This window comes from Pristiophorus japonicus, chromosome 3, assembly GCF_044704955.1.
Source record: "Pristiophorus japonicus isolate sPriJap1 chromosome 3, sPriJap1.hap1, whole genome shotgun sequence".
NCBI lineage: Eukaryota > Metazoa > Chordata > Chondrichthyes > Pristiophoridae > Pristiophorus > Pristiophorus japonicus.
Window position 1 is genome coordinate 38,896,822 of NC_091979.1, and position 12,214 is coordinate 38,909,035.

Sequence of the window (12,214 nt, forward strand, 5' to 3'; positions counted from 1 at the left end):
AATTGCACCTTTAGGAAATTAAGTCAGCGCCACAGTCACTGACTGCACTGTATTAACCCGGGCGGCTGCGGACGACCAACATAATACCCTGGCGCAAATGACAAATGCTGGATTATTGCTCTAAACTCAGGAGAACTCCTGTCTTGGCGAACCACAGTTTTTGTTTTGTGTTTCCAACTGGATCTCTCGTTCTCTCTCCATATATATAAATATTGGGTCACTAAGACTACTTTAAAGTTGGGACTTTTGGACCAATCATTGCTTTGGCTGGTAAACCGTGCAGAGCAACTTCAAGCAAACCCTGAAACGGCGCTGGCTGCCTTCAAAAGTGCAATAAAGAGTTGTGGATGCTCATTTTTTTTTTGGTATCTTCCCCCTCCCTCTCCAGTTTTGTTTTTTTACAAAAAGAAAGTTATTTGTCGGCAGGAAGCCGGTGCGATGTGGAAACATCAGAGACAGCAGATCCGCGTCTCCCACTTTCTGATTGTATCATGCTGATTGCGGCTCATTCAAAAAACAGTGGCAGCCCCAGCACCAACACCAAACCCCTTTTAAGCCATATTTTTTGCTAGTGATTTTGGGGGGGAAAGCGGGCTGTCCGGTTCCAACCTTCAGTGGAGCTGTCTGGCTTGCCGCTTGGGAAGATGAGCTTCTTGCGCCTGGCGGGAGCCTGCCTGCCGCTGCCACTGCTGCTGCTGTTGACCGTGGCTTGTGCCGGCTCCACTCCGGCCCCGGAGGCGTCGCCCCCCTCCAGCCCCAGATCCTGCACGGCGTGCGGGCTGGGCCAGCGGGAGGAGCCCGGGCGGGCGGACGCCGTCTTCTTGGAAGCCGTCAAGCGCCACATCTTGAACCGGCTGCAGATGAGGGAGAGGCCCAACATCACCCACCCCGTCCCCAAAGCCGCCATGGTCACAGCGCTCAGGAAGCTGCACGCCGGAAAGATGAGAGAGGACGGCAGGCTGGAAATCCCCAATTTGGACGGCCATGCGACCGTCAACTCCAGGAAGGAACTGCAGGAACAGACCTCGGAGATCATTAGCTTTGCGGAGACAGGTCGGTAAACTCTCAACAACGAAACAAGTCCCCCGACACCGAACTCGAAATAATTGACATAAATGCCCTTATAACGCCGACAGTAACTTTTACAGTGATTTGTCGCCACTGGGGTTCATGGGGATAGTTTGTTACTAACTTTGGGCTGAGAGGAAGAAGCGGGACCGGTTTAGTCGTGGCGATTGTAAAGACAGTTCCCAGCCGGTGTTAGAATTTCCCTGTGCCCCTGTTCTGTGATTGCAATGCATTCTCTGCGTGTTCGGAACTGACCTGTGCAACAACAAGAGCCTGTGTGACTAACTTGTCTTCACACCACTAGAGCTGCAAACTCGGTACCAAATATGACAGTCACAGAGTTGGGAGCAGATTTAGTTTGGGATTGTAAATTGATGAGTGGAGATCATTCACCTTCAATTCGCTCGCATGCACTGCAGCAAACAATGTATTGGTCTTCAATGCACAATGCACAGACGTCCCCTCTGTTGCACACCGTAAAATGTGTCGATTCTGAAGGTCCAAATGCAAAGATAGCACTGAAAGGGTTACAGTCAAAACGGACGTTCGAGATAATGAAATGAGGCTCAGGATTTGCCCGTCAATGACAAATTAATTGGTAGCGTGTGTGAAGCTCTAATTTATAGCCGTTACATGAAAAAGTGGTTTGATGTCATGTTCTACAAGCGTTTAAAACAGAAATAGTTGACAGAATACATCAGACTCACACCAGACTCTCTCACAGCTGTTCCTTGGAATGTGGAATCAAACCGTACACACAGCGGATGGGCAAAGGCAGAGTACACATATTTCCAGATTAAACACATTCTTGGCCTCACTAAGGTGCTTCCTGTACAGAATATGATTAAATATTTAGACCAGAAAGCAGAACCAGGAATTTGGTCGAGATGCACTAAGTAACGTTTCATCATTGTCATGTACTGTGTTGTGTGGTTGCAGGTAAGTGTATTTATAACACGGTACTTGGCTATTAACTTCACCATAGAAAAACCATGACATCGATACGGGGTAGTATTTAAACCGGTATAATATTAAGGATGGACAAATACCCGATTCCCTGTATGTGTCGAAGGAAAGCAATCTGGTTTCAAGAGCAATTATGTTCCGGGCTTAAATCTAGAATCGTGTTTCGGTGTTACAAGGTATAACTTTACTCTTAAAATAATGTCCAATATTTTGCGGACTCGTGGGCAAAATGATGACCGTAGCGGCTGTAGAAGAAAGCGTTCCGCCGTTTCATAGCTTGTAACGTGCACACGTTTTGCTCATGACTTCCTTTACAAGTGACATCGGAGAATTCCACCCCCCTTGACCATTTACCGAAGAGCGAGGTGGTACTTGAGAGATACATCCCAGTCTACAGTCAGCTTCATAATAGCGGCACAAACATTGTATACACGGTCCTGTAAAGTTTACGGGAGGGCGGATTAATCGCATTATTAATCGCACTTTTGAAAGTTGAAGTAGCTTGATTCGAATAGTGTCTCTGCCGGGAGCCCAGCTCGGGCCTTGCGACTACAAGCTACTTCTCAAACACTTGGCAGCACAATTCTAATTCTTTCATTGTAGGATCATCAAATATTTGAAGCGTAAACGAAATATGTCTGGGCCCAAATCATGTTTGCATTAGTGATTGTCACTGGTGCTCGGAAAATGTTGCGCCTGAGTATTTCAATCCACGCAATATTTGGTGCATCTGCGAAGCAAGAATAGACAGAGTCTTCTCAATAGATTAGACTCAAAATGAGTTATTATTACTTCAACAAAGCCCCAGGTACACGTTCTAATTTAGTATTACTAGAGGAATAGCAGGATTTCTTTATAAAGGACGTTTTATTTACCCCCATCTATTGCATCTAATTGCACAGCGACTAAACATTCGAAATATGATAATATTTTTGGGGGCAAACCCGTAATTTCGTGTTTGAATAAGTCACTTGATGAAGTGTAATGAAAGCTTTAATACTTCGAGCATAAAGTTGCCAGTGAGTTTGTGAATTTATTTTAACAGACTGGAGCACATCACACCTCCAAATTGGCCTCAAATTCCCAGTATTAAAAGTGTCACTCTATTCTAATGTTTCAATCTGCCAAACGTGTGTGAACATATTTGGATATTCTACAAATGACCGTCTATTAATATGACGTTTCAGTGCTGTGCATTGGATGAAAACAATTACGAGCTGCCCAATATTCGTGTCGATGAAGCACATTTTGCCACGGTAAACGGTGATCACTTCAGAGACTGGCCATTGCAGCATCAGACTGACTGGTAACCCCATCTCTGCTTCCGTGTTCGGACTGTCCCTGCTGGACGGGCAACATTATTCGTGAGCCCCTCCGACAGCAATTTGCAATTTATGAAGCTGGTGTGCCTTTGGGTGCTTCTGTGTGAGGGCTTTCCCGTTCAGCTATTCGGCAGTGAGCGGTCTTCAAGAGCTGCATGCGAGCTCTTAAACACAGCTGTGCCGTCTAAACAAAGTTACAATCGGGCACTTTATGTGTGTGTAGAAACATAGAAATTAGGAGCAGGAGCAGGCCATTCGGCCCTTCGAGCCTGCACCACCATTCAATAGGATCATGGCTGATCATTCAACCTCAGTACCCCTTTCCTGCTTTCTCTCCATACCCCTTGATCCCTTTAGCAGTAAGGGCCATATCTAACTCCCTTTTGAATATATCTAACCAACTGGCCTCAACAACTTTCTGCGGTAGGGAATTCCACAGGTTAACCACTCTCCGAGTGAAGAAGTTTCTCCTCATCTCGGTCCTAAATGGCTTGCGCCCCCCAACACACACACACACACACACATACAAGTTCCCCGCGACTTGCCGGCACGATTTGTGCTGAATGCGTCGCTGGACTATGCTAGGCGAGGTCAGGCAAGGGAATTAACAATCTCCCATTCTCTTCGTGCAGATGAGCTGGCTTCATCCAAATCGCGCCTGTACTTCCTGATCTCCAACGAGGGCAACCAGAACCTCTTCGTGCAGCAGGCCAATCTGTGGCTGTACCTGAAGCTGCTGCCCGGCAACGCGGAGAAGGGCAGCCGGCGCAAGGTGACGGTGAAGATCTACCTGCAGGAGGGCGGGGGGCGCGGCGGGCCGTCGGTGGAGAAGCGGCTGGAGCTGAAACGCAGCAGCTGGCACACCTTCCCCATGACCCAGCCCATCCAGGCTCAGCTGGGGCGGGGCGAGAGGCGGCACGACCTGCAGGTGCGGTGCGAGGGCTGCCAGGGCTCGGCGGTCAGCCCGGTGCTGGTGGAGAGCGCCGACGAGTCGCACCGGCCTTTCCTGGTGGTGCAAGCCCGGGCGCTCGACCCCAAGCACCGCATCCGCAAGCGCGGCCTGGAGTGCGACGGGCGCACCAGCCTGTGCTGCCGCCAGCAGTTCTACATCGACTTCCGACTCATCGGCTGGAACGACTGGATCATCGCGCCCACCGGCTACTATGGCAACTACTGCGAGGGCGGCTGCCCGGCTTACATGGCCGGAGCCCCGGGCTCGGCCTCGTCCTTCCACACGGCCGTGGTCAACCAGTACCGCATGCGGGGCATGAACCCCGGCTCCATGAACTCCTGCTGCATCCCCACCAAGCTCAGCACCATGTCCATGCTCTACTTCGACGACGAGTACAACATTGTCAAGAGGGACGTGCCCAACATGATCGTGGAAGAGTGCGGCTGTGCATGAGGACACCAACACGCACATATTTTGGGGGCTTTTCAAAAAAACAAGAGGACTGCTGCACACTATCTTTATTTGTTGACAACTTTACTTGACTCAAAAACGAACCCCGACTGGGGGTCAACTCACTGTGATTTACAAAGTCACCACCTGACTCTCGTAACCATTCCGGATAAAGGGGGAAACACTGTACATAGAGAGGGTGTGTGTGCGTGCGTGCGTGTGTGGCTCCGCTCCACAGCACCAGTGATATCATTGCTTTCTTTCCCCTCAACGTGGTCAGAAGCACCGCCCGCTCCAGACTTCTCTTAAAGCACTCCAAATCTCAAAAAGCTCATCGCTCGCTGTATTTTAAATTCGCCAGAGGCACCGTTTAAGGTGGAGTGCTCCTTCACAGCACTCTTGCCTCGAGGAGGAAATTGTGAACACTTTTAATTATTTATACCGCAAAGACTGTTGTGTGTGTGTGTGTTTTTTTTGTTACACTTATATAGTGAGATGTGTGTAAACGATCGGACCCTTCGGCAGGTTTTTGTTACACACACGCACACTCTGATTTGAATCACGGACGCACAAGAGGGGGGGAAAATGAGCATCTAGATATGATTGTGGAGAAACTTGAGATACTGATCTTTCCAGCGAACAAACTACTCCCACTCCCCTCTCCCTCCCCTCCCCAAGTAACGTGTGTGTCGCCACAATACAGGCCGCTCGGAACACTGTGCTCTCTGTTCTCCATACACTCTGAACCTGACTGCCTCGTCTCGGGACGGGGAGGTCTGAATAGAAACTTGGCGATGCTTTCACACGTTTCTACCAACATCGATTCCACTCATTTTAATACAATTGTACTTCATCTGTATATTGGAACCATCTGCCCCTTTCCTCTCTCACCTTCCTACACTTTGGTTTCAACCTGTCTTTTTTTCTCCCCTATTTTTCCTATCGCTGTCTCTATTAATATATATATATATATATAAACTGTTTTCAGATCGTATTCAGAATGGGCCGAATGGTCGAAGCCCGTGGACTGTCACATGTACTGAGACGGTTCCTTCAGTGATAACACGGTCCAAGATCACTTCACCACGAAGACAATGTGCATTGATGGTCACATTGGTTAAGACGCTGGAGTCGCATAGCACTTACAAAGTACCGAAAGCACATATAGCACTTGCATATTTGAACGCCTTGAAAACAACACACAACAACACACACATACACACATAAACGTGGTACTTAACGGTGCACTTGTCACGAATTACCCAATTCCATTCTTATTAAATAAGTGCCGGTTGGGGAAGCTATGCAATGTAAATGATTAGCAGTAAACAGGTGAATTTGTGGATTTAAAATCTTTCCAATTACTTGAAGCTAAATCTTTCGCTTCTTGTATACGGCGAATGATTGTAGAGGTTTTTTGTTTCTCGCGTTTTCTATTTGCACTGAGGCGTCGCGTTAATTAGTTTTTTTTAAAAAAAACTGCCATTTTTTTTAAAACAAAAAATGAAAATGTTATTTTTATAGAAAGAAGAATAATTCTGGGGGTGAGGAGAAATCAAAATGTATTATACATATCAATGGAACCAAAGAGGCCAAGTATTTAGTGTTCTGTAAATGTTATTGGGCTTGAGTAAGGCCATTGAGACGTTTAGTGGTAGTGTGGTTAGCAAAGAACCTGAGTATTCTGTCAGCTTCATGTCACTGTGGATTCCATTCCTCAATAACCCGTGCAACTTATCAAAAGCAAGCACATGCTATACATGGCATACACACAGTATCAACCTGTCACATTATGACCATATCATGCATTTCCTTATGTTACATATACGGTAATTTAAAACTGGTTCGGATTCATCTTCATTTACTAGCTAACAGTTGGAGTATTTGACACTTCTGTACAGTTTGGCTACAATAAAACAAATCTACATCTATGGAATGTGTGTGTGAGCAGTTATTTCCCCCGGACAAGGGGAGTGAGATATCTCACAATGTTTGTGGGACCATCAGTTGTGATTTTTGCAAACTCCATTCCCCAGCCACTGACTCCTTGCCTCTCCCCCGCAGCTGTCTGAGGCTGCACCACACTGTTCGCAACCTCAGTGTCATATTTGACCTCAAGTTCAGCTTCTAACCACATATAGGCACCATCACAAAGGCTGCCTATTTCCACCTCAGTAACATCTACCGCCTCAGCTCATCCACTGCTGAAACCCTCATTTTTGCATTTGTTACCTCCAGACTTTACGATTTCAATGCAGTCCAGGCCAGCCTCCCACATTCTACTCTCCATAAACTTGAGGTCACCCAAAGCTCTGCTGCCCGTGTCCTAACTCGTTCACCCATCACTAACGTCCCTGCCAAGCTGTACGACTGTGCAGTGGTCTGGAAGTCCCGCGCAGGCCGCTCACCGGCTTTTACATTGAAGAAACCGCGCATGCATGAAAGTATTAAAGAGCCGCAAAGCCAGTCAAAGGAATTGTGCATGAAAATAAATTAGAGGGAACATTGGATAAGTATCTGAAGGAAAACATTTGCAGGGCAATGGGGAAAGGACGGGGGAGTACGATTATCTGAAGTGCTTTTGCAAGGAGCCGGCAAGGGCTCAATGGGCCGAATAGCCTCTTTCCGTGCTGTAACCATTCTATGATTCTATGGTTTATTGCCCATCACCCCTGTGCTCACTACATGGGCTCCTGGTTAAACAATGGCTCTATTTTAAAATTCTTATCCTTATTTTCAAATCCCTCCATGGCCTGGCTGTTCCCTATCTCTGTAATCTCCTCCAGCCTCACAACCCTTTGAGATATCTGCACTCCTCCAATTCTAGCTTCTTGAGCATCCCCGTTTTTAATCACTTCACCATTGGCGGCTGTACCTTCAGCTGCCTGGGCCCTAAGCTCTGGAATTCCCTCCTTAAACCTCTCTGCCTCTCTTTCCTCCTTTAAGATGCTCCTTAAAACATACCTCTTTCACCAAGCTCTGCCCTAATATCAACTTATGCGGTTTGGTGTCAAATTTTGTTTGTTAATACTCCTGTAAAACTCCTTGGGACGTTGTCATCATCATAGGCAGTCCCTCGGAATCGAGAAAGACTTGCTTCCTCTCTTAACATGAGTCCTTAGGTGACTGAACAGTCCAATACGAGAACCACAGTTCTGTCACAGGTGGGACAGATAGTCGTTGAGGGAAGGGGTGGGGAGTCTGGTTTGCCTCACGCTCTTTCCGCTGCCTGCGCTTGATTTCTGCATGCTCTCAGCGACTATACTTGAGGAGCTTAGCACCCTCCCGGATGCACTTCGTCCACTTAGGATAGTCTTTGGCCAGTGGGGATGTTGCACTTTATCAGGGAGGCTTTGAGAGTGTCCTTGTAACGTTTCTGCTGCCCATCTTTGACTCCTTTACTACGTTACAGGCGCTATACAAATACAAGTTGTTATGTGAGAAATCAGCTCTTTCGCAGGCGAATTCTTGGCAGCCCCATTAAATATCCAGTTCTTTCAGCCCCGTTACTAATCTGCCCACACTGCTTTACAAAAATACACCTCGAAGTATTAAGTCCAATACACTGGCAGTGAAATTACAATAATGTGTAGACATAGAAAGGATGAGGAATTCAGGGCTCCAAAAATAGCTCGATCTTTATTTCTTTCTGACACATATTACAATGATCAGATCGAAACAGCAGTGGGCCATTCAGCCCCCGCCCACCCCCAACCTTTACCACCATTTAACTAGAATTATCCCAACTCCATTTACTCGCCTTTCCTTCCTATCCCTTAAATACTCTGTTGTCATGAAACAATTGACCAATTGCGACAGAGCACGACAACTTTAATGTCTGATGTTGAAACGTTAAAAAATATAAATGATATATGTAAGATTTCCGCTCCAGTATTTGTATTTTCTTATCTATGCTCTGAATCTATTTCGTCCAATTCCACTTAAGTCGGGACGGGGTGACCCGTCAACTTATTTCGAAGCATCTTAACCAGGGTTAAGTCAATGTGGCCATCAAGGTTCAGCACAAGCACTAGCTTCGTGTCTTCCGCCCGCACTGCAAGAGGCAGCTAGACCTGTCCCTGGACCAGAATGTACTGGCCCACTCGGAGAGACACTGCACTTTCCTGATTTCTCAAATCCCGCAGCGTCGATTCCTTCTTCCACACATCCATGAAACAAAGTAACCCATTTTCTCAAGTCCCTCCGTTTTCTCCCGAGTATTTGTGCGACAACTGATCCTTTGGGCTGCGAATGAAGCCTTCACGCCCTTTGATCCTCACCGCCCAGCGATTCACACGCACCCTTGTCACAACATTGCAACTTCAATGGGGACCAGAGAAGAAAGGTGGGTCAGCACTGGGGGGATTTGCTTTGCATAATCCGCTTTTACATTATTCTCCAGTCATGTCTAGGCCTATTCGTCCTGTTTTGCCAAGAATGAAATTTAGCTGGGGCAAAGGTGGAACTTTCCGTCACATTAACATGCGCGGGAGCTTTGCGAAAGAAAGTGCAGCAGGTTCAGAAATCTCCAATTATTGGATGGGAAGCCCCCAGCTCACCCCAGTTGAGATTCGCTTATACAAGGGAGCCTTAGTTAAGGTTACATTTGTTAAAGGCATTGCGATTCCTACATTACAACAGTGCCTACGCTTCAAAAGTACTTCATTGACTGAAAAGCACTTTGGAAATGGGCTTATTTTCAGGCTGTTGGAGTAAATGCGCTTTATCAGATGTTTCTATTGCAACTTTGACCTCACTGGGGCCTCAGCTCTTCTGCTGCTGAAACCCTCATCCATGTCTTTGTTACCTCTGGACTTGACTATTCCAATGTGTTCTGGCTGGCCTCTCAGCTACCACCCTCAGTAAACATGAGCTCATTCAAAACTCTGCTGCCCGTGTCCTAACTCGCACCAAGTCCCGTTCACCCATCACCCCTGTGCTCGCCGACCTACATTGGCTCCTGGTCCGACAACGCCTCGATTTTAAAATTCTCATCCTTGTTTTCAAATCCCTCCATGGTCTCGCCCCTCCCTATCTCTGTAATCTCCTCCAGCCACACAATCCTCCGAGATCTCTGCGCTCCTCCAATTCTGGCCTCTTGCCCTTCCCCGATTTTAATCTCTGCACCATTGACGACCGTGCTTTCAGCTACCGAGGCCGTAAGCTCTGGAATTCCCTCCCTAAACCTCTCCTTTTCCCTACCTTCCTTCCTTTAAGATGCTCCTTAAAATTTATTTGACCAAGCTTATGGTCACCTGTCCTAATAACGCCTTCTGTGTCTCGGTCTCAAAATTTGTCTGCTAATGCTCATGCAAAGCACGTTGGGATATTTTACTACATTAAAGGCATTATATAAATGTAAGTGGTAGTTATTGTTGGGGTAGTACCATTGCAGTATAGATCGGCCTGGAATGGAGAGTTGTGAGCTACCCTGGGTGAGGCAGTCTGAAGTTTATATAGCTCTAGTGTGGTGCCAAAGCATGTTTACTTACTGATCAGGGTATCTAATGGATCTTCTGGGCACTTTATAAATGTATTCAATGGTACTGAAAATGTGGAATCTCCCATCTCCACTCTCAATAGCTTTAACATTTAACAGCCCAGAGCCAAGCTCAAATATGTACATAAACAGCATGTGTAGAGCTCTTTTTGGACCTGACAGTCTGTAGTGCAGCCAGGTAGTACGAGTAAAGTACTGCTGGTTGTCAATGTATACTGCAGCTACTGATCTGAGGGTGCATTTATACTGTGGTATGGGGTAAGATCAATAGCTGCAGTTTGGGTTCCAATTAGGCAATGCCATTTTCCTAAAACAACAAATGGTGGAGACAGGTCAGGTAGCATCTGTGGAGAAAGGAAAATGGCAAATAAAATGAAAGTGCAAAGGTGGCCATGCTTTTTTGAAGCAAAACTTTTTGTAGTGGTCAAATAGTTTATCAAATGCCCCTTCACACAAAATACTGTATTACACAAAACCAGTACCCTTTATTACACAAAATAATGTATAAAATATACAAAGTTTTGGATCAGTATGGCATATAAAGTTGACAAAGCTGGAAATATTCAACATGATTGTAAGTGTGTTAGTGATCTAAAATGGGTGTCAAAAATTAAAATTGAGTACAAAAATCAAAGGGCCCCATTAGGTAAAGGTCTCTGAGGTACTATACCAGTGTTGTCCAATAGAAACCACTGAGTAGCTACAGGTGTTGCTATGGCACAGGCACTCATTTTAATAGAAAATGTATTACATACACTCATACAATACAGGTAACGGCATTTCACATGCAGATTTACTGAACAAATGCCGATCACCATCAAGGAAATAAAGCACTCACAATGATCAAAAAACACTCATATGCTCTGCTTTTTGTCTTACCATTTTACAAATTAGCACAAAAGATTAAAGTATACACACATAGGCTGTGCGAACGAGTATTGAGATCACATGCCCAGCGATTGTAACTATGACTCATTTTTAATATATGAATCAGAAAAGCAATTAGCCCTATCTGGATTCCCAATCATCCACATGTGGCTAGTGGATAACGCATGGGACCACACTGTATTATATCAAATAAATGAATCATAGAATTATAGAAATTTACAGCACAGAAGGAGGCCATTTGGCCGATCGTGTCCATGCCAACCGACCAAGAGCTATCCAGCCTTATCCCACTTTCCAACTCTTGGTCTGTAGCCTTGTAGGTTACGGCACTTCAAGTGGGATATTCTAACTGTTTGGAGTCCTGTTAGAGATCAGGGACTTTAAATTCCATTGGGCCCTGAGTGGAACCATGGTGAATCATCCCATCAGAGACCAGGAAAATTGGGCAGAACCTGCTTCTGCTGAGATTTTGCCCCAAGTTTTACTTTTTGCCATTTTTCAGTGGGCAGGGAAATGTCATCATCATAGGCAGTCCTTCTGAATCGAGGATGATTTGCTTTCACTCTAAAACTGAGTTCTCAGGTGACTGAAGAGTCCAATGCGGGACCTACAGTCTCTGTCACAGGTGTGGCAGACAGTGGTTGAAGGAAAGGGTGGGGGGGGGGAGCCTAGGTTGATGCACGCTCCTTCCGCTGACCATGCTTGGTTTCTGCTTGTTCTCAGCGATGGGACTCGAGGTGTTCAGCGCCCTCCCGGATGCCCTTCCGCCCCTTAGGGCGGTCGTGGGCCAGGGATTCCTAGGTATCGAATAGGCTTTGAGGATGTCTTTGAAGCGTTTCTTCTGCCCACCTGGGGCTCACTTGCCATGTCGAAGCTCCGAGTGGAGCACTTGCTTTGGGAGGCTCGTGTCGGGCATGCGGACGATGTGGTCCGCCCAACGGAGTTGATTGAGCGTGATCAATGCTTCGATGCTGGGGATGTTGGCCTGAGCGAGAACACCGATGTTGGTGTGTCTGTCCTCCTAATAGATTTGCAGGATCTTGCGGAGGAAGCGCTGGTGGTGCTTCT

The 12,214-nt window shown here is 46.5% G+C and overlaps 1 protein-coding gene across 1 annotated transcript; it reads left to right on the forward strand.

Annotated features, from left to right (window-relative positions):
* The first annotated feature begins 615 nt into the window (after positions 1 to 615).
* LOC139257038 (inhibin beta B chain-like) lies at positions 616 to 6,670 on the forward strand. Its single transcript, XM_070874382.1, has 2 exons — positions 616 to 1,053; positions 3,989 to 6,670. The coding sequence occupies exons 1-2, from the start codon at positions 645 to 647 to the stop codon at positions 4,759 to 4,761; spliced, it is 1,182 nt and encodes a 393-aa protein (XP_070730483.1). The 5' UTR covers positions 616 to 644; the 3' UTR covers positions 4,762 to 6,670.
* Positions 6,671 to 12,214: the final 5,544 nt, after the last annotated feature.